This window comes from Anas acuta, chromosome 2 (assembly GCF_963932015.1).
Source record: "Anas acuta chromosome 2, bAnaAcu1.1, whole genome shotgun sequence".
Lineage (NCBI taxonomy): Eukaryota > Metazoa > Chordata > Aves > Anseriformes > Anatidae > Anas > Anas acuta.
Window position 1 is genome coordinate 94,275,373 of NC_088980.1, and position 21,241 is coordinate 94,296,613.

Consider the following 21,241-nt stretch of genomic DNA (forward strand, 5'->3'; position numbering starts at 1 on the left):
ATGAATTTCCCAAATAGAAAAAATACTAGTTGTATTTGTTTATTTGTACCTCTTTATAGTGTCAAATGACAATAAAATTGAACTTATCAAGTATTCTTACCAGAAATTTTACAGCACATTGCACAAAGTAATGTAAAATATATAGATCAGAATGTAGTAAAAGCAAAGTGCAGCTACAGATATAATCCAAATTATTTTTTGTTTTCTCTAGCAAGTACTATTTGGGATTTCAAATATAGTACTTACAGAAGTATTTTCTGTATATGAAACCATGATAGGGTGTCTGGGGAAGATCTTTTTCCCACATTCCCCAGGTTACATATCTATTCAGCTAGCTTGGAAGATATTATTTGTATTAATTAGAATATACAATAGTGTGAGGAGACCCAAAGGGCGGAATTTGGTCCCTGTTTTGAAGACTGTCACTACTGAAAATGTGTGTGGTTTTTTTTTTTTTTTACCTTCTGAATTGTGGACTTGAAAGTGAGTAGGAAAGAGATTGTCTTGTAGCATTGATAGTGTATCAGTTCCTTATGGTCTCATTACTCCTTGGTTTCTGCTGTATAGATGAATGAGTGCAAACTCTTGATTATAATAATTATTAGCCAGATTCACATTCCTTCTTTGGAAGATCTGAGCTGCAGTTGATTTGCATGGTCTCACAAATAGAGAGGATTCAAAAAGAGATTGTGCTTCAGAAATATTTGTGAAATTAGTTTGTTTCTCTGCATTATAAAAAGGAATAGGGTGAAGGTATCTGTCACAGATAGTGGATGGTGAAAAGTTTTGACAGAATGATTGTATCAGGAGTGCTTACAAGCCCCGAAAGGGCACATTTAGATCTGTAAATTAGTTGCTCCCTCAGAACAACTGTGTCAGTGTCCCAGTGACAAAAAAAAGTTAATCAGTATGTGATGCTTCTTCCTTTAAAGACTCCAGAAGGTTTATAAATTATTTTTGATAGTTAAACATTAATATGAAACTTCAATAAATACCAGTGCAAGAAATGCCCCTCTACTTTCGTGTCATATATCTTCAGTTTGATTTCTTCTAACTTTGATTCCAAATGGATTAAAGTTTTAGTCTTAAGTAATACCCACTACAAAAATTCAATCTTATGAAAAGAGAAAAAAAGGCACTATTTAACAGACAGGTGCAAGTGAGGAAAATTCTTTGTATGTAAATAATATGCAATGGAGGAAAAAATGAAACTATTTTTTGAACTTCCTGATTGCTTTTCTTTGCTCAGTACCATCACTCTAGTCAGCATCTAATTTAGTTCTTGAATGTAGCAGAATTTTTCTGGCTCAGAAGAGAGTGAAGCAAACTTTTCACTGTCTCCTAGCTGGAAGGAACATGGGGTGGGAGTACCATTAATATGGTAAAATTGTCATGATTATTTATATCAGCATTATCATTTGATTCAACATAGTCCTGTGAAGGTCTTACATCCCTGAAGTAGCATCTGTATTCCCCTTTTCACCTGGGAGAAAATTATAGATAGACTTATGAAGTTTAAACAGATCTTTTTTTTACAAAGTTATCTAAACAAACCTGTATGGAGCACTATATTGCCAAGTGCAAAGTGAGTTACTGAAATGTTTTATCATGGTAACTCAGCCAAGTCTGCCGCTCCACTCCTAAAAAGCCTAAAGCCCAAATAACCTGGCGTATTGTGATGAGGACAAATACTCCCATAGTTCAGACAGAATATAGAATTAAATCTTAGTGTGAGATTGTTGACCTTTCTACATTTCGGAAGACTGAGAAATGTGGTTTGCTATTTCGAAGGATTATTGAACTAGTAATAATTTCCTATTGTCTGTATTCTCACAGGTATGATTTCTATAATCCCCCTTTCATCAAAATGACATCCATTTTTTGTGTTAGGTAAACTTTTTTTTTTTTTTTTTTTTTTAATTTCCTGCTGAAGGTTCTACTCATAGTTTTCAGTTACTACAATGCTTATTCCTGGACACAGAGGTTTTCATAAATATTGACATAGTCCCCTGAGTTTGATGTAATTAAGACATGAGCAAATGTGGTGGTTTCAGACTGGTAGGTAGTTTTACTACCACATAGCTCTCTATTTCCCCCTCTTCAAAATAACGGGGGTGAAAATATGATGAGAAAAACTCATGGGTTGAGATAAGGGCAAGGGAATCACTCATCCATTACTATAATGGATGAAACAGACTCAGCATAAGGGAGATCAATATAATTTATTGCCTATTGGTAACAGACTAAAGCAGTAAGAAATCAAAAGCAAAGCACAAAACACCTATTCCTCTTCTACCCCCTTCCACCTCCTCCGGAGCAGCACAGAGGACCAGGGCACAGGGGCTGTGGCCAGTCCCTAACACTTCGTCTCCGCCACTCCTTCACAGTCACTCTGCCCCTGCTCCCTGTGGGGTCCCTCCCACGGGATGCCGTCCTTCCCCAGCTGATCCCACATGGGCTGCCCACAGGCAGCAGCTCCTCAAGCACTGCTCCCACACGGCTCCGTCCCACGGGCTCCATCCATCCATCCATCCCCCAGGAGCAAACTGCTCCAGCACGGGTCCCCCACGGCTGGGCAGCAGCTCCCCCCAGACCCCTTGCTCCTGCGGGGGCTCCTCTCCACGGGCTGCAGCTGCGGCCCGGGGCCTGCTCCTGCGGGGGCTCTCCGTGGGCCGCAGCCTCCTCCAGGCCACATCCACCTGCTCCACCGGGGGCTCCTCCACCCACGGGGGGGCTGCAGCGTGGAGATCTGCTCCATGGGGGACCCATGGGCTGCAGGGGGACAGCCTGCTCCACCGGGGGCCTCTCCCTGCACAGCCCGCAGGGGAACTGCTGCTGCCTGCTTGGTGCACCTCCTGCCCTCCTGCTGCACCCACCTGGGGGGCTGCAGGGCTGCTTCTCCTCTCTCCCTGTGAAGCAGCTTTTTTTGTTGTTATTTTTGTTCTCCTTTCTTCAATATGCTCTCACAGAGGAACAAGCGACATCGTTTCTTGGCTTGGCTCTGGCCAGCAGTGGAGCCCTTATCTAACGCGGGGCAGCTTCTAGATTCTTCTCACGGAAGCCACCCCTATGGCCCCCTTCTACCAAAACCTTGCCACGTAAACCCACCAGAGCAACTCTTTCGGTGAAGACGTTTTTCGTAAGAACCAACCGAAACCTCCCCTGGTGCAACTTAAGGTTTTTGGTTCTTGTCTTGTCACTTGGGGCTTGGGAGAAGAGAACGATCCCCACCTCTCTGGAGCCTCCTTTCAGCTTCCTGTAGAGCACAGGAAGGTCTCCCCTGAGCCTCCTTTTCTCCAGGCTGAACAAGCCCAGCTCCCTCAGCCGCTCCTCACCAGACTTGTTCTCGAAACCCTTCACAAGCTTCAGAGCCCTTCTCCGCACACGCTCCAGCACCTCGAGGTCTTCGCTGAACACAGTGCTCGAGGTGCGGCCTCACCAGAGCCGAGCACAGAGGGACAACCGCTTCCCTAGTCCTGAGGGCCACTCTATGTCTGATACAAGCCAGCTGTAGAGATATTTCTATGCATATAGATGCAGCACTAGTACATGTTCCTTGGAAAACTGGTCAAACTCTCTTCAAACCCTGTAAATTGATGGTTTCCTCTAACTGGCACTGATGCTTCAGCTGGATCCTCTAAATCCCATGTTACTGCTTCTGCTTCCTAAGCAGGTGACGGAAACTCCTAACCGGAGAGCAGAGGAGTTGTAGTTCTGTCTACAGGCAATATTTGGAAGTTTGGAAGATGCTTCCCTTGCTCAGCTGCCATCCCTACGTTAATCAATCAGCCGATCTTTTGCCTTCCAGCAAAAGTCTCGATGCAGTTCCTAAGGAAAGTTATTTCTGAAACTCCTCAGCCACCTCTGTGCACGCCAAACCTTTCCTGGCACTGTGCAAGGAGCGGCTGGCAGTGATAAATCAGGTTGCGGAATGAATGGCAACGTGTGGGGAGGGAATTTTCAGGTGGCTTCGCGCTGCTTCGCAGGTCCCTGAATTAGAGGTAATGAGGAAACAAGCGGGAGAAACAAAAACTTGAGCAAGGCTGAGATCAAGAATTGGCTACAGTGTTAAAGAGGACCTTTGGGCAGTGGGCAATTGCTGGCTGGCTCCAGGCGCGTGCCTGAGGGTCTCTGACCAACTGTGGGATAGATTCGGGCGCGTGGACAGCACGTGGGGCTACGGGGAGAGGACATGTAGGAGTGAAAAAGGGCAATAAACGCCTCCTGTTCCAGAGCCATCAGGAGTCTGTGTCTTGCATTCCTTCAGTAACACAAATATTTGGCTCCAGATCCAAAATGTCATGTATTTGGCAATTTTATTTATGGTAGCACTCCCCTCCCCTCCCGTCTTTTGCCTCCCCTCCCCTCCCCTCCCCTCCCCTCCCCTCCCCTCCCCTATGCTCCCTGTCCCTACACTGTGCTACACTCCCCTCCCCCATCCTACCCTACACTCCCCTTCGCTAAACAACCCTACATTACCATATGCTCCCCTCCCCTACGCTCTCCTACACTCCCCTCCCCTATCCTACCCTACACTCCCCTAAACTCCGCTCCCCTACACTACCCTATACTCTCCTATGCTCCCCGCCCCTATCCTACCCTACACTCCCCTAAACTCCGCTCCCCTACACTACCCTATACTCTCCTACGCTCCCCTCCCCTCTAACACGCTACACTACGCTATGCTATGCTACACTACCCTATCCTACCCTCCCCTAACCTCCCCTACACTATCTTCCCCTGCCCTCCCCTCCCTTCCCTGTCCCTACCCTCCCCTCCAATTCCCTCCCTTCCCCTCCCCTCCAGTCCCCTCCCTTCCTTTTATTCCCTCCCCTTCCCTCCCCTCTTGTCTTCTTCTCTCCTCTCTTCTTTCTTTTGGGTAACTTCAGATCGCTTCAGTCATTCTCATAGCTCCTGTCCCTGGCTGATTCACGGGAACCCATCAGCAGCAACCAGAAGCGCTCCAGCTGCTGTGTCACTGGGCGAGCAACAGTCTCCAACTGGGAATCGCTGACTTCCTTCTGTGGCTCGGACAGGTGCCTTGCAGTTCCACCGTGGCCTGGACGTGTCCTCTTGCTGTGTCCCCACCTACAGCGCAGTTCTGCTTAGAAGCAGCAGCAGGCTTTTGAAGATGTCCCACTCCTTCCATTTTCAGTGGTTTAGCTTGGCTAGCCGGGTGGTGTCTGTCAACAGAAGACAGCAAAGAGATTTGGGTTAGAAACAGCTAACTGAGTAGTTCCTTTGCACAAGGGCAAGGACTATTTACCCCTTCCTAATGGAGACTGCAGTGCCAGAGAGAACGACAGGTCCTTCAGAGAGCTTGGAAATATCCCTTGGGGATGCTGAGTCCAGAGGAAATCTGTCTAAAGTACACCATGGAATCGCTCTGAATTACTTCCTAGCAGAACAGAAGCACGTGGCCGATACGGCTTCAGCTGGTTGCAGTGTTCTTCTTCACCTAATACCTAAATTCAGATCAAAGGTCTCAATGCAGATGGAAAGATTGAGAACTATAGAAATCACTGATGTGCTTTGAGAACTTCTAAGAACTGAGAACTAAATAAATCCAATGGTGTAACATTAAGGATTGGTTAGAAAAGTAAACGTTAAAAACAAGTAAAGGAGAAGGACAAGTAAGCTTTCTTAAAGGATCTATTCTATTCAAAGGATCTTTAAATAAGTAAATAAGTAATGAAATATATACGCAGAGAGATGGATAGATAGACAGAAACCTAAGAAACTGCTGCGCAGGTTAGCTTCTTGCTCTCTTTTCTTAAAGTCCTAGTGAATACAGCATCTGTGTGCCTTACAAGCATTACCCTCAGTCCACTGCAGGTACACACGAGAGGACAGCCTGCAGGTTGCGGAGGCAAAGAAACTGCTCTGGCTGGATGTGAAGAGCCAAGACAGAAGTTGCTGTCAGGGGAAAGATACACAGAGGGGATGAAAACCACGGAGTGCGCTTCCGACCTTCACAACTGCTAAGCAAGTGGAGATGAGGGTGTGGAAGAAGCAAATCAGCTGCTGATCGAGAAGCAGCCTGAAGATTGCCCTTAAGCAGGGCCTTGCATTCTTTGTTTTTAGAGCATTGCTTGCCTTCAAGTGCACGATCAGGATTTTATTAACTTTGATTAACTTTGATTAACTTCTACCACTACAGAACTGCACCCGATTCCTTCACAATACTTACGGGTGGTAATTGGAAATATTGGTCTGCATTCTATATTTCCTTCTTCATCTCAATTCTCTTTTGGCCTGTGAAGCTTTTTGGATCAGAGGAGAAGATCCGCTGTGATACGGAGTTTTGGATACTGCAAAGGAAACGAAGAATCGTACTGACAACTCTTGTCAACCTCACCCGCAACCATCCCAGACAAGAATAGCGAAAGAACACCGCTTTCTCATGGGAAGCATAAATTTGAGCATAGGTGTCCTCTAGCTGAAGCGAGGTGAAGCAGGTTCCAAACAAGGTGAAGGAGCACACCCAGAAGCATGTCCATAAAGCTGTGTTTTCAAACAAACGGTTTAAAGACTTAGATTTTCTTACAAGTGAAGAATGAAACAAGAAAGAAACGAAAATTACCTGGACATCCAGTTTTCCTCTGGCTTGCTTTGCTTCTTTCCGAATCTGAGTCTGGAGTGACAGTCAGGGAGCAGCATTGTGCAGAAATGCCAAAGCCTCCCCAGCTTGTTGTACCTTCATCAACAAGGCCTCTGATACTGCCGCCTCCTCAGCAACATCAGCAATTTCCTAGGAAAGCTGGTGTCCACCAGGTCAAACAGGAATGGGAAACCCCTCTTGCCACAGCTTCACACTCACACCAGAGCTGGCAGGACAGGCCGATGGACGGAGAAGGGTCTGGAAGAGTGTTAGAAAACAGACTTGAAACAGATTTCCGTCAACCCAGGACAAATTCCTTGCTCATCCCTTCCAACTGAACTCGAAGTAGAAGGAGGTGATCCCAAGCTGCACTCCTGACATCTATGCTGCAAAGTCATCGAATGTGACATGGTACTGTACCAGCCTGTTAGGAACAGAAACAGGACTTTGAAGGTTATGCTGTCCACCAGCTTGAACAAACTCGCTCCTAGGCGCAGTTGTGTCCAAGCCATTCTGTTGCTAGGCGTGTTGTGCAAACAGACAGCTGAGTAGTGGGGAGAGGACGTGCTGCTGTCTGCAGTGTGACCTCAGCGCTTACCAAACAGTAGGGAATACACAGAGAAGGGCGTTAGGAAAACTTCAAGCCCCAGATACATTGTAGGTGGAAACCATGTTTCCCAAGATAACACTGGACACAACTCCATAATCAAAATGTGTTCATTTCTTGGTTCATCCAACTCCTAGGTTTTAGGTTTAAAACGTTTCTGTCTTGGCTTAAAGCACTCTTCCAACCTCTATTTCCAGTGAATCCTATGATTTCCTGCAATAGCTAATCCCACTTTTTCTTTTGACAATCTCACAGTCTCTTCTTTTTTACCTCTCCCCAAGAAACTTAGAACTGCTCTCTTCATACTTGACAACTAGATATGGAGCTGTATCAGCCAGAAGGAAGTTTTCTTCACACTTTCCGCTTCTTATGGTATCTGGACTCTTACCTTTACTTTTACTCGCCCTTCCTACATTAGCACAAAGAAAGCTGTTTTGGAGATCTGATGTCTTGTTTTCCAGAAGCTACCCTGAATCACCTTTACGAGAGCTGTCCCACTCTGCGAGCAAAAGTCTTGCAGTTTGGCCAGATATTTGCCTTCCAAGTCAATAACCAAATCTGTCAAGTTAAGAACATGAAATTAATGGAAAGGAAATCCTTTTATTTTATTTTATTTTATTTTATTTTATTTTATTTTATTTTATTTTATTTTATTTCATTTCATTTCATTTCATTTCATTTCATTTCATTTTATTTTATTTTAATTTTATTTTCCTAGACCAAGAAGGAATGAATTGTGGGGAACAAACAAAACTCATGTGAAAAATGAAATGACAAATGTTAAGGTCAGGCAGCTTGCCCACTGCAATTGCTACCCTGAAAGCAGATGGAGTGCATCTTCATACACCACAGCCTGAGACACTACTCGACAGGCCAGCCCATGTGATGCAGTCCATTGCTGTCCTGAATTTTAACATGACAGGGGTACTCTTAAGCCTCTTGTTTATGCTTTAGGACTTGCGGTCTATGGGAGGACCACAGCACACTCTTCTCTGTCTCCCCTTATTTGTTGATCGTCTGTAGGAAGAAGAGAACGTGCAGAGGCCCTCACCCGTACATTGGGTCTGTTCTCACTCTGTGCAGCTCCATCATTGAGCAAAGTACCAAACTTGATCCTTCTGTAAGGGCTTGACACAAACTACAGAACACTAAAATGAAACATTCACAACAAAACCACACTGTTTTCCCCAGCCAAGCATCAATGTCGCGTTAAAGGGGTGTAGCTGATTAACCGTCACGGGCCCGTTTGGATTCAGAGTACTGAACCAGTCGGACATTCACCAAAACTGGGGGTCCGTTCGGACATTCACCAAAAACGTAATAACCGCCTGGGGATCCACTCAGACATTCACCAAAAACATATTAACCACCTGGGGGTCCGTTCAGACATTCACCAACAATGCATTAACCGTCTGGGGGTCTGGTTAGATTCAGAACACTGAATTATCACGGATAATCACCCTCACCCAAGTCGCATTAATGAAAGCTATCACAATGCAATCAAGTATGGTTTATTACAGCAACAGATAATCAGGTTCTTTTGGATTGCCGGTGATAGTGACTGTCTGCAAAAGCAAGCTAATATGCATGAAATACACAGGCGTTATAGGTGTTATAGATGTGACAGGTGTTATAGGTGTTGCAGATGTTATAGGTGTTATAGGTGTTACAGATGTTATAGATGTTATAGATGGTATAGATGTTACAGGTGTTACAGGTGTTACAGGTGTTATAGGTGTTATAAGTGTTATGGGTGCACAGCCTAGAAATAAACGCGTTGAAAGGATCAAAGACTCTATATAGAGATTTATAAGCAAATATTCAGATCTCACCCAAAGGCGTCCCAATGGGGGGGGAAGAGAGGCTCAGCCCGTCGACTGATCCCAGGAGTCAGGAGGTCCTAAGGATGCTGTATGTCCTCGGGATGGTATCTCCCCTGACGATGGTATCTTCCCTAACATCCCCTCTCTCTTGGGCCAATTTATATTATTTTCTATCTTTTAGGTGGAGCTTGAGTGGCTCTAGTCAAGCATATCTTAGTTATGATTGGTGTAAAGTTTTCCCGTCTCCGTTTAAAGTAATAGGCTCCGAGAAATTCAGAGCGCATGCTCAGTGAGGGGTGGTCGCACCTTGGAGGCGGGTAGCTTTTGGGATGGAGGTGTGTTTTGGTATTATAATGATATTATAATGAGCAAAAAGTACACTAGGGTACAGCATTTGTCAAAACATGACAGGTCTTTGGCTTAGGGTGGCAAAAAGTGCTGCTTTGTGCACAAGAACAATCGAGGTCCCACCTGATCACAGAGCCTAGCCGTGGTGTCTCCACTCCACTCCACGCTCCGTGGTGTTCCTTAGAGCTAGCACACCAAGTTTCCCCAGCGCGATAGCATCTAAGGTTGGGAGCCTAGGGAACGCTCAGATAATGCAGTTATGCCCTACCCTGAAAGCCTCTTCAAAGCTGTACCTTTTCCTTAAAATGTGAATGTTAGTTCTATTTTCCTAGTTACTTCAGGCATTTACACCACAATCAAAACACTTACAGAAGGGAATGGGCCCTCTCTGTGCACCTCAAGGTGGGATCCACAAATCCTCACGTGCTTTCATCACATCCAGCACCCTTCTCTGTTCCTCCCAGCTAAACGTGCACAGAGGCAGCTGTTCTCAAAGTGCTGTGGTGCCATCATTCAGGTCTGTTTCTGAAGTCATCACCGCAGGCGCCTCCCAGTGACGGCACAACACTCTCTGTTGCTAACGCGTATGTCTCAGAAACAGCTAGAGAAGTACCACTATGCCCAAACTGACTTGAATTAGAGTAGTTCCAAGATTATTCCCTGCTCCCCTACATCTGTGGAAGGTGTGTGATCAATCTGTTCCTTGAGAAAGGATTACAGACAAAAAGAGCTTGATTCTGATACGGTGCCCGCACTTGGAGAGCAGTTCACCTTTTATTTCCATGTCAGAAAAAAGAAGGGGAAATCAACAGTTCTCTTCCTCCAAGCTGGGAATATGAAATAACCCCAATTCTCCAGGAAGCCTTAAGAAGGAAACTATGCATCTCCTTGTTAAACATCTTGTTTCTTCAGAAAACTTTTCCAGTCCTTTGCAACTGCGGTGGTCTGAATCGGGTGGGCAGCCGAGTTCCACCACGGCCGCTCTCTCACTCCCCCTCCTCAAGGGAAAGGGGGAGAAAATACGGTGCAAAGGGCTCAAGGGCTGAGATAAGGACGGGGAGATCGCTCAACAATTCTCGTGACGGGCAAAGCAGACTCAGCATAGGGAGATAGTAAGAGTTATTGCCTACTACCAACAAACTAGACACGTGAGAAACAAAGGAAAGAAAGCAAAAATGTCTTCTCCCCATCTGCCCTCTTCCAGCTCCTCCTCCTGAGCAGCGCAGGGAAACAGGGGACTGAGGGCTGCGCTCAGTCCCTGATGCTTTGTCCCGCTGCTCCCTCAGGGTCCCTCTCTGCCCCTGCTCCCCGTGGGGTCCCTCCCACGGGATGCCGTCCTTCCCCAGCTGATCCCACATGGCTGCCCACAGGCAGCAGCTCCTCAAGCACTGCTCCCACGGCTCCGTCCCACGGGGTCCATGGTTGGGCGGCAGCTCCCCCCAGACCCCCTGCTCCTGCGGGGGCTCCTCTCCACGGGCTGCAGCTGCGGCCCGGGGCCTGCTCCTGCGGGGGCTCTCCGTGGGCCGCAGCCTCCTCCAGGCCACATCCACCTGCTCCACCGGGGGCTCCTCCACCCACGGGGGGGCTGCAGCGTGGAGATCTGCTCCATGGGGGACCCATGGGCTGCAGGGGGACAGCCTGCTCCACCGGGGGCCTCTCCCTGCACAGCCCGCAGGGGAACTGCTGCTGCCTGCTTGGTGCACCTCCTGCCCTCCTGCTGCACCCACCTGGGGGGCTGCAGGGCTGCTTCTCACTCCTCTCTCCCAGCGTCTGTAGGAAAGCAGTTTTCTGCTTTCTTAAATCTCCCCTCCCAGAGGCTCAAATATTGCTTATTACCTTGGCTCTGGCCAGAGTTGGGTCCCTTTGGAGCCAGCTGAAACTGGCCCTTATCTAATGTGGGGCAGCTCTTCTCACAGAGGCCACCCTTTCAGACCCTTGCTGACCCAATACAGCAAGTAGTACAGCAACTGAGTGCAGGGTATTCGAGCCTAGGTTTTCTGGAAAAAAAAATAAATAAAGTCCCAGGTTGATAAAACTTCCAAGCTTTTCAGAAAATCTTTAATTCGTACAAGTCTCCTCTACAAGCCAAGTAGATGAACAACTTGTGTGTTTTCCCTCAGCAGTTGGTTAGTCATACTGAGAAAGGATGCAAGAAAGTAATCCTCTCCTTTGACCTTTTCCTAAAAAAAAAAAAAAAAATGTGAAGGTAAGGGATCTTTGAGGTTTCTAAGTTTCAGTGAATGTTAGTGGAACAATATTTTTAGACAGGGTTAGGTTTTGAGACCTGAGATTCAGCTGCAGTTCTGTCGTTTCTGAACCATCCATTTATAGTTAATGGAAAAAAAGAGGGAGGTGCTTCCAGGGTGCAATTAATCTTACATATTTTAGGTATCAATTTATGGATGAGATGAGTCATTCCTTAGAAATGCCCATTTATCTTAACTTCAGCAATTTCTGTGTTACACCTTTCTTAGTGTTGGAATAAACAATATTTCATCTATCACAGATGGAGAGACTGAATGCATAAATGTTATTCTTGCTTTCATTCTGCTTCATCAAGAAGGATTTTACATAAAAATAGCTTATTTTGTAATTATAATTCTTTATAATTATAATAATATCTTTTCTGACACTGATAACCTTTTCTTAATAATTATTATTCAAGTTGCTCTGTTTGAATTATCCACCCCTAATGAGTTCTGTTTAGAATTGTTTTAGTAAATGGGCTCTTTCTAAGTAGTCAGGAATGTGTGTACTTAAGAGCTACTAATAAATTCTATATATTGTCCACCTGTTGTGATGATGTAATTTGGTGTTGAGAGAGCCCCTAACTTTTAGTTCATTATTCACACATTTCCTGTGCCATGAGAAAGATACTATAGAAGTGTTTTTGAGGGTGATATAATAGTTTATGCTTCAAACAAAATACATGGTACTTTTTAAAACTATTATTTTTTTTATTTATTTCATACTTTACATCTTATTCTGTCCATATTTCCTAATCTTGATCAAATTCACCAATGTAAAGCAGATTTAGTATGCATTCTAAATATTTTAAAAAATTTTTAAAGTAGTTCTTGTTATCAAAGCACATCCCTAAAGCATGTGATTTTATTTTTTTTGTCAGAAAACATATTGTGTATTTTCCATTGTATGTTGTTAATTACTTGCCACAGATAATATTATAGAGTACCTTTATTTTTCTACCTCTGTATTACCTCCAAGATTTTAACACTCCTTCTTATGTGACTGCTTCCACCAACTTTCAGTAGTCCTATTACATTAATTTGCTTTAATAAACAAACATTTTTGATTTCTTGCTTAATTTCTTCTGGCATTGGTTTTCAATTTATTAAATAACCTATTCTTAGTATAGACACTACTTACTGTAGTGTCCATAGTACCTGTCATGAAACTTATTGTTATATAATGTTACATGCTTCAGACCCTTTGCTTCTATTTTACTATCTGTACCAATTTGGTCTGATAAACTTGTAGAAAAGTGTCCTATTTATCCAAATCACGTGGCCTTCAGTGTTCTAGAAAATATATCACATTCAAGGAACCAGAAGTATATTTTGTGTATATTTGCTTCTTCGAGTCTGTTCATCAGTGTTCCTAAATCTGCATGGAAACTGCTGTTGTAGCTGATCTACATCATCTTTGGGATCCTTTCTGGTTTTGCAATGCCTTACACATTTTTTTCCTAAAGGAATGCCTAAAGGAATGCCTTTTCCCTCATCCCTCTACTGCAGAGTTGTGCACTTTCTTAACAGCCAGTCTTTATTGAGGAGAGTTTGTTTGTTTGTTGAGGACTCTTCAAAGCCCTGCTTAACCTATTGTGTAGATCCTTATAAATTTGTAGAGTAAGCAGAACATATGCTTTTTATAAATCTCTTTTTGTGGATCTGTTTCTTTTTCCTTGTTAAATTTTAATGTCACTGTAGTATGCTGGCATTTGGTAGCAAGTGACCTCATGATGAGATAGATTGATTTTCTGTTTTTGTCACAGAGAAATCAACTTCTAACTGTATGCCAACTTTAAATAAATAAATAAATAAATAAATAAATAAATGTAATAGACATCCCTCTAAAACAACAACCCTAAATTCTGATTAATTCTTTTTACCCACAGCTATTAGGAATAGCATGAGAGTTCATGATTACTATTAGTTTCTATGACCAAAAAGCATAAGAAAAAGGTAAATCTACTTTTGCAGAATGTGGGGGAAAGTTAGAGCATTTTATCCTAACTTCATAAAAACTTATGCTTGAATAAGCATGAGCTATGAGGTAATCATGCATGTGTAAGCTTTATGTGAAACCACATTTACCAGAAAAAATGGAAGTCCAGCACATCTCTGTTTTTCTTTCTCCTTTACACACACACACACACACACACACAAAAAAGTATTTTAAATTTATTTATTTATTTATTTATTTATTAGGAAGTGTGATTCTATTCTTAATACCTGAGATTATATTTTACTGTTTCCTTTTGGTTCATCCATGCTTTTGTTTGGTGTTGTCTTTTTGTTCAAAATAAGGTCCTTCCTGCTCTTTTGCTTTTATAATCCCAAATGTTGTGTGTATCTACATAAGTACACCTCAGTTTTCTCCTATATTTAAGGCAAATGGCAACTATTAGCATTTCTAAATCTCTCTTCTCCAGATACATTATTTCTTGTAAGTAAATTTCACTTAGTGCTCCTAAACCTCTAAATGTGAGGAATGAAAATAGGGATAATTATGCTTGCTTGTAACTCATCGTATCTGGTGAGATGCTTCTATCTCTACTAACCCCAGAAACCATAATCTATCCATTGCAATTACTAACAATTTATGTTTGGTCTATGCAATGAGGAAATGTATTTTTTTATTTTAATTTATGTATTTATTTTATACTCATATATTTATATATCTATACTGAAACTCTGACAATACATTTTAAAGTACACAGTATAAATCTCGGCAGCAGGAAATCTTAGTAAAATATCTGACTGTAATCTCTCTGGTCTGACCAGTTCTTATTCATTAGGAGTCTCTTATGATCAACATCTGGTAGGATTAGACTGCCCTTAACAACAAGGATTTAGCTTGCAGTACTTACATGCAGCTTTAGTGAAGCAAAATGTCATTGGAAATATCTGTTAAAAGCAAAGTAGTATGATTAATCTAAAAATTATTAAATGTATTTTGTAACCAGCAGAGTTAGGATTAAATGAACAAACTATACCTTTAAATATATCATCTGAAACAGAGTTTGAAATATTAAGTAGTGGAGGCTACTAAATCCAAACCACCATCCCTAGATTGACAATTCATCAGGAACATCTCCTTTCTTTACTTTTTTCTGGGAAAAAGGAATAAAATAAAATGAAGTACTGAGATAAAATGAATACTAGCAATTTACTCTTGGTGAGAAGATGCTTATGTGAATAGTCCCACTGAGGTTAGTAATATCTGTTCACCTAAAATAAAACCAATACTCTTGTCACTTTTGTATCATTGTGAAGGAGGGGATCATCTGTACTTTGAGCAGATAGAATCATCTTATGGAGATCACACGGGAAGTCAACAACATGTCAACAATGGAAATTCAGTGTCAGGGACTTGAGAATACCCATAGCCCTCTCCACCAATAGCTCCCCAAAGCCTGCCCTCCACCCACAACCCCATTTCAGCTCGTCCCAGGGCCATCAGTCCCTGCCCAAGTGGGGCTGAAGTAGTGCTGGTCCCTATCTTCATCACAACTGTGCGTGGCATGGATGTAGTTGGTTTAGGCCCACGGACTTGACTCCCCAGCTTGTTCTCAGACCTGTCATGTCAGTGCCCTGCAGTCACCAAGTGTGCATGACACTAGTTCCTTTCACTGGATCTGATCCTTTCCGTGACTCATGGATTGACTTGTAGCATTCTTTACCTTGGACCTTATCACTATGAACCTGGCTGATGGTCTAGACTCATGGTTGAAACTGGTAATCTCCAGACCTGTCCTGATCCCCTCACTTGGGCAGTGAGGGATGGAGCCCTGTCAGGCAAGGGCCCTTGTCTAGTTAATGTGTAATTGCACTCACTTCCCTCTTCCTTAAGGACAGCCCATACAGTTTCCCAACATTCATTTCCTTTTGTTAAACACATATTTCCTGATAAAGACCACATGAATGTTGTAGACTTTCTAGACATCTAGACTTTCTTTTTTTTTTTTTTTTTTTTTTTTTTCAGCTCATTTAGTCATTGTGTCTATTCTCTCAGTTTGTTGAGATTAAAGAAACTCATTTATTTCTTTTCGATGTGAGTTCTTGGCTCCTCAAAATCCGTGTATTTCTTCCTTCACAGGTGCAGGGTCAGGGACTTTGTTGTTTGGCTCTCAAACATCACTGAATTTGATACAGCAGCTATGAGGTAGGCAAGTATTGCTACCACCCACATCACAGAAAGAGATACAGACAGAATTGGTAGCAAACTTTAGAATCTTATTTAGGTCATATGAGCTATATCACAGAGCAGCTCTGGTAGGATGAGGAATAAAAACCAATTCCCTTGTGTTCCATCCATTGCCTCAAGCACAAGGGCCATCCTTTTCTGACTGCAACTACATTCCTTACATATGACATAGAACCTTTTTTTTTTTTTTTTTTTTTAGCTTGTTGCTAGGTAAGCATATTTGTCCTCTAGTAATTTTTGAAGATGACTATATATAGATCTATTAAATATGAAGTAAGGTGAAATCCCAATTTCATCCAGCTTTCTATGAAGAGCTGTGTAAAGCGCTCTTTTTTTTTTTTGTGAGTGAAGGACTAGGGTCCGTCAAGAGCTTTACTGATTATCAAGTCTGATAATCCTGGTTTGGGGAAAATTAAATATTAGTTTCTTTAAAATGTATAAAATTGTAAACAGACATATAGGTACAAGCTTCACTAAATTATTAACAATGGACTAAATCACATGGAATTACAATACCTCTGTTTTTATATATTGATGCAAAATTTACTTAGGAACTTCAGATGGCTACCAAATTTTAATGAAGTTTTATTACAGCTTTGTACATCCATTTCCTCCAGTTGAAATTATCTCATACTACACAATAAGCAGAAGTGTATTTTTTGTTTGTCTGTTTGCTTGCTTGTTTTCAATTTTCTTCACTCAGAGTGTTGGTGGAATGGAACAATTACTGCTGAGCTCTCAAACTGAATGTACTGCTGGTGGTACACATTCCAGTACCTGTTTAAGCAAAATGTGCAGCATTTTCTATTCCGAATTTCACAAATTCAGTCCAAAATTGCAACATTTTCTACAAGAATTGGCTGCTGTAGAAACTGGAGGCCAGGTTTTCCAAATTCTAATGTCAGACCCAAATCCAAATCAGAAGAATCCAAAGTTAAATTGTTTCAAAGAAGTGAAGGACTTCTGTAAGAAGGCAGAGAAACACAAGTCTCAATACTGTGTCAACAGATATTTAGAATATTTAGAAAGAAAAGAACCTGAGCAGGGTGCCAAAATTATGCAAACAGAAAGCAAAGACTGAAAAACGCAGTGAAAACACCCTGAGACCAAGGCATAAGATAAGATTTGTTAGATGAGTTGTGTGACAAATTGGGGAAAAAAACTTACTTGATTTGATTGGAGAAAAAAAAAATGGTGATGCTGTAAATTCTGATAAAATTTCTAATATCTAGTTGTTATAATAGAAATAGAAACACCTTTCTTTTGGCAAAATCTCCACAACAGATGCATCTGCAAAACAGCCAAAATCTGATTGTGGCAGTGAAGAGAAGAAAGGTTTTCAACTTCTTTGGCACCAAATGTAATAAAATGTGACTTTGGGGAGATTAAGAAATAGTTCAATGGAAAGTCCAGGTTCTTTGAAAGCTTCAGAGTACTGGGCTTCTAGCAGGTGGGGTGGGATGAATAGAGATTTCTCAGTGGCTGAATTTAAATGTGTTGTTCAGAAAAAAAGATTCATTATGATTCCTAAGCCTATTTCTTAAGCGAAAGGAACACCTCAAATGTAAAGTTAATGAACAAGTTCTAAGCAAGGCAGTAGCTGGTCTGAATGGATAATTCTTCTAATCAGGTGCAGTCCAGTGAGGCCTATCTACAAATGCTAGTCTATTTTAATAGTTTTTAATGTCCATAATTTTCCCATGGTCTGATTTGACAAGAAGGTAGTTGGTGTGAATCAGCTGTTCTCCGCTCAGATCAACTGAGTTATGTTGATCTAGTCTTCCTGAGATTGCAAAAACAACTAAAAACTGTTCCAGGAAAAGAAAAACTGAAGAAAATATCAGAAAAGCAAGCCTGGGGAAAAAAAAAATCTTGTTTTATGGAAGAAGGTAGGACACTATGGGCTAGAAACATATGACAACTTGTATGACTTTGGAAAGTACAGTTCTGTTAGCTAAGAGAAAATTTGCTTTTTCTAAGCATCATATGATAGTTTTAGTGAACTTTAATACTAAGGAGAAGGATTTTGAACATTAGCTAAACTATGATCAAGAGAGGTCTATTTTCTTTTGATATTACCGATGGTCTATTTCAGAAAAGCAATTTTACATTGTATCAAGAAAGACCTGTATCATAAGGAGCAGCTAATGGGATTGCTGGAGCTAAAATATCAGTCCTCCATTTCACTAGTATACTTGGAGAAAACAACTATTTACTGTTTTGTTGGCTTTTTTTTTTTTTTTTTGGTCAGTGAATATACCTTCATAGAATGTCTATGAATGTCATAGAACTAACTGTAACATCACAAAAGAATGAAGAATATAACCCAAATCTTGGTGGGCGCATTCTGATTGTTACTTCTCTAAAACTGGTTAATTTTTAATAAAATAATTGTCCATGTGTCCACTTGTTTTATGCCTTGTAAAAAGCCTTATAATAAAGTAACAATATGGCTCGGTAATTTGAGAGTATGGCTAAAAGTGTTAGGGTGAAGCAGAGGCCTTAAAAGAAGTAATAAAGACAGTCAGTGTCATCATAATGACCTTTAGAAGTACTTCATTGGTCAACCAAGAAACATGCAGAACCAGCTTAAAGAGAAATTTGCAAAAAGGACTGTTCTGGTTTAAGCCCAGTAGATAGCTCAGCACCACACAACCTCTCACTCACTCTCTCTACATGGGATGAGGGAGAGAATCAGAAATGTAAAAGTGCAAGAAATCATGGGTTGAGATAAAGACAATTTACGAGTTAAAGCAAAAACTGTGCACGCAAGTCAAGCAAAACAAATAATTCACTACTTCCCATCATCAGGCAGGTGGTCAGCCACTTCCAGGAAAGCAGGGCTCAACACACGTAACGGTTTCTTTAGCAGACAAAAAAAATATCTCCGAACATCCTTCCCTTCCTCCTTCTTCACCCCAGCTTTTATAGCTGGGCATCTTGCCAAGTGGTGTGGAATATCCCTTTGGTCAGCCTGAGCCAGCTGTCTTTCTGTGTCCCCTCCTGGCTCCTGGTGATCCCCCAGCCTCCTCTCTGGCAGGACAGCACAAGAAGCTGAATGTCCTTGGATCTGCTCTGCCACAGCCAAAACCATCAGTGTGTTATCCACACTATTTTCATCAAAAAACCCAAACACAGCATCATACAAGCCTCTACAAAGAAAATTAACTCTATTCCAGCCAAAACCAAAGTGCAAAAATGTCCTTATTTTTTACCCCAAAACATGTCTTTATCTAACAGTTAAACAGCATACCAAAAATAGTTGCATAGTATTTTGTCAATAACATAAAAACATGAAATACACCCAACAGAACCACTTACATGTGTAGATCTGGGAGACACTCACAAACATACATTAAAGAAAGGCAGAAGGATTTTGAAGCGATGAGTTTGTCTGTAAAGCTGCCAGTTAAACTGAGATGTCTCACCTGTGACATTTCATGTCCCATTGCACCCTCTAGCTTTTACTGCATTCTTAGGCATGAGTGTGACAGGCTTTCAGCAGAGAGAATATATCAATACCTAGGTCTTTGGATGATTAAATTGTCTTCTCATTAAATAAACTTTACAGTTATCTAAATTTGAATGGAGGAGTTTCTACTGGTGAAGGACAGATAACACTTCCTGTTCTTTTCTTGCCCATGCCACTGTATAGCAAATATTTTCTAATTGTTTAGAATGGACTGTGACTGTCTTTCAAAGGACATTAAGGAAAAGGACAGTTAGGAGGGAGATTTAAAATCTGTAATTCTACTGACTCATGGAGAGGGTCATTGGAAAGTATCTGCATATGATTTACGTACTTCTAAATTTTCCAACACAATGTCACATACGCATTGTATTTCCTGTGTTTGTATGCAATGTCTGTTTTTATTTCTTTTACACTATGATTTGTTTCTCCTGTTTCTGATATTTTTACAAACAAAAAAGGTAATCAGTGAAATGAGTGTGATCATAATTTTATTAAATTAAAATCAGAGTGCCTCTCTCTTCTCTTCAATCTGTAACCATGTTATCTCCATCTAAAATTATTTTTGCTCATGTATTAGAAACAGTAACATGAAGCTCTGGTTTTGCAGTCATATGACTGGAGGAAAAACAGCAGTGATTAAGACAGAAAACCTTGAAGTGGTTGTATGGAAAACAGGAAACAAACAAACAACAAGAGCAAACACCCTAAAACTGTCCACCAGATTGTTTTGTATGTTATTTGGCATATTTGTGCTCTTAGGCAGCTCAACTAGCTTGCCACCATAAAATCAGATGAGAAAATCTGTCGATAACGTGGTTACTTGTGTCACCTTTTAGCAAACCATGCTGAAACACTTGATGCCCCATGAAAAGATGCATGCCATAGGAAAGTGGGAGGCACAGAGCAGTTCATTAAGCTTTATCAACCCTAAGTGACATAAGCTAAGCTCTGCTGATTCATGCTAGGGCCAGCTGATAGTGATTTCAAGTCAGTCCTTGGAATTCACAATCTTAGAGAATTTTCTGACAAGTTTTTCACCTTTACATGGTCTCAAATATTGCTTTGGTTATAAGAAAGCCTTTGGTCTTAGAAGCACTGGAAATTCACAAGAATTGTCCGGTCCCGTGTTTCAAAGTGGGAGTCCACTATGAAATTTTCATCACATGTAATAAAAACTCTTGATATGGTAGATCGGTTGATAGTAGATTATGGTAGTAAAAGAATTTGCCTTGATCAATTTTTAGATGAAATGGAAAAAAAATTGTGTGCATATTACCACCATTGAGACCATAGCTTTCATTGCAGGGATAAATATAGTCCATTTTCTTCTGCCTTACTAGTTTGCCTTTTTCTCAACTTCTGACAGGTGAGGAATGATCTGACTGGCGTCCTGTATGGTGAAGATATTGAAATTTCGGATACTGAGAGTTTCTCCAATGATCCTTGCACAAGTGTAAAGAAGCTTAAGGTATGTGACACTCTTTGTGGAATAAAGAGGTGGTGGTGACTGTGTTGTGATATTTGACTTTTTTGTCATCTGTAGAAGGCTAATAAAATTTGCCTAAGAGTGACTACAGCATAAGTGGCTACAGCATGTCACTGCATAATAAGGTTAACAAATGACATTTTGAGGGCCTAGTCCTGCCCTCAAATGTCAATGAATGTCATCATAGAATCAAAGAATGGTTTGGGTTGCAAGGGACCTTAAAGATCACTTAGTTCCAACCCCTCTGATATGGCCAGGGTCACCTGCCACCAGACCAGGTTGCTCAAAGCCCCATCCAACCTGGTCATTTCAAGAGATGGGACATCCACAGCTTCTCTGGGCAACTTGGCCTTGCCACCCCAAGAGTGAAGAATTTATTCCTTGTATCTAATCTAAACTTACCCTCTTTTAGTTTAAAGCCATTATTCTATTCTATTCCATTATTCTTATCCTATCA

At 41.7% G+C, this 21,241-nt stretch overlaps 1 protein-coding gene across 8 annotated transcripts in view; it reads left to right on the top strand.

Annotated features, from left to right (window-relative positions):
- Positions 1 to 21,241, top strand: part of GABBR2 (gamma-aminobutyric acid type B receptor subunit 2) — a 492,905-nt gene that overhangs the window by 224,777 nt on the left and 246,887 nt on the right. For all 8 annotated transcript variants that reach the window (XM_068671237.1, XM_068671240.1, XM_068671241.1 and 5 more), the window contains one exon: positions 20,665 to 20,766. In XM_068671237.1, the coding sequence (XP_068527338.1) occupies positions 20,665 to 20,766 (102 nt within the window). The remainder of the gene's footprint in view (positions 1 to 20,664; positions 20,767 to 21,241) is intronic.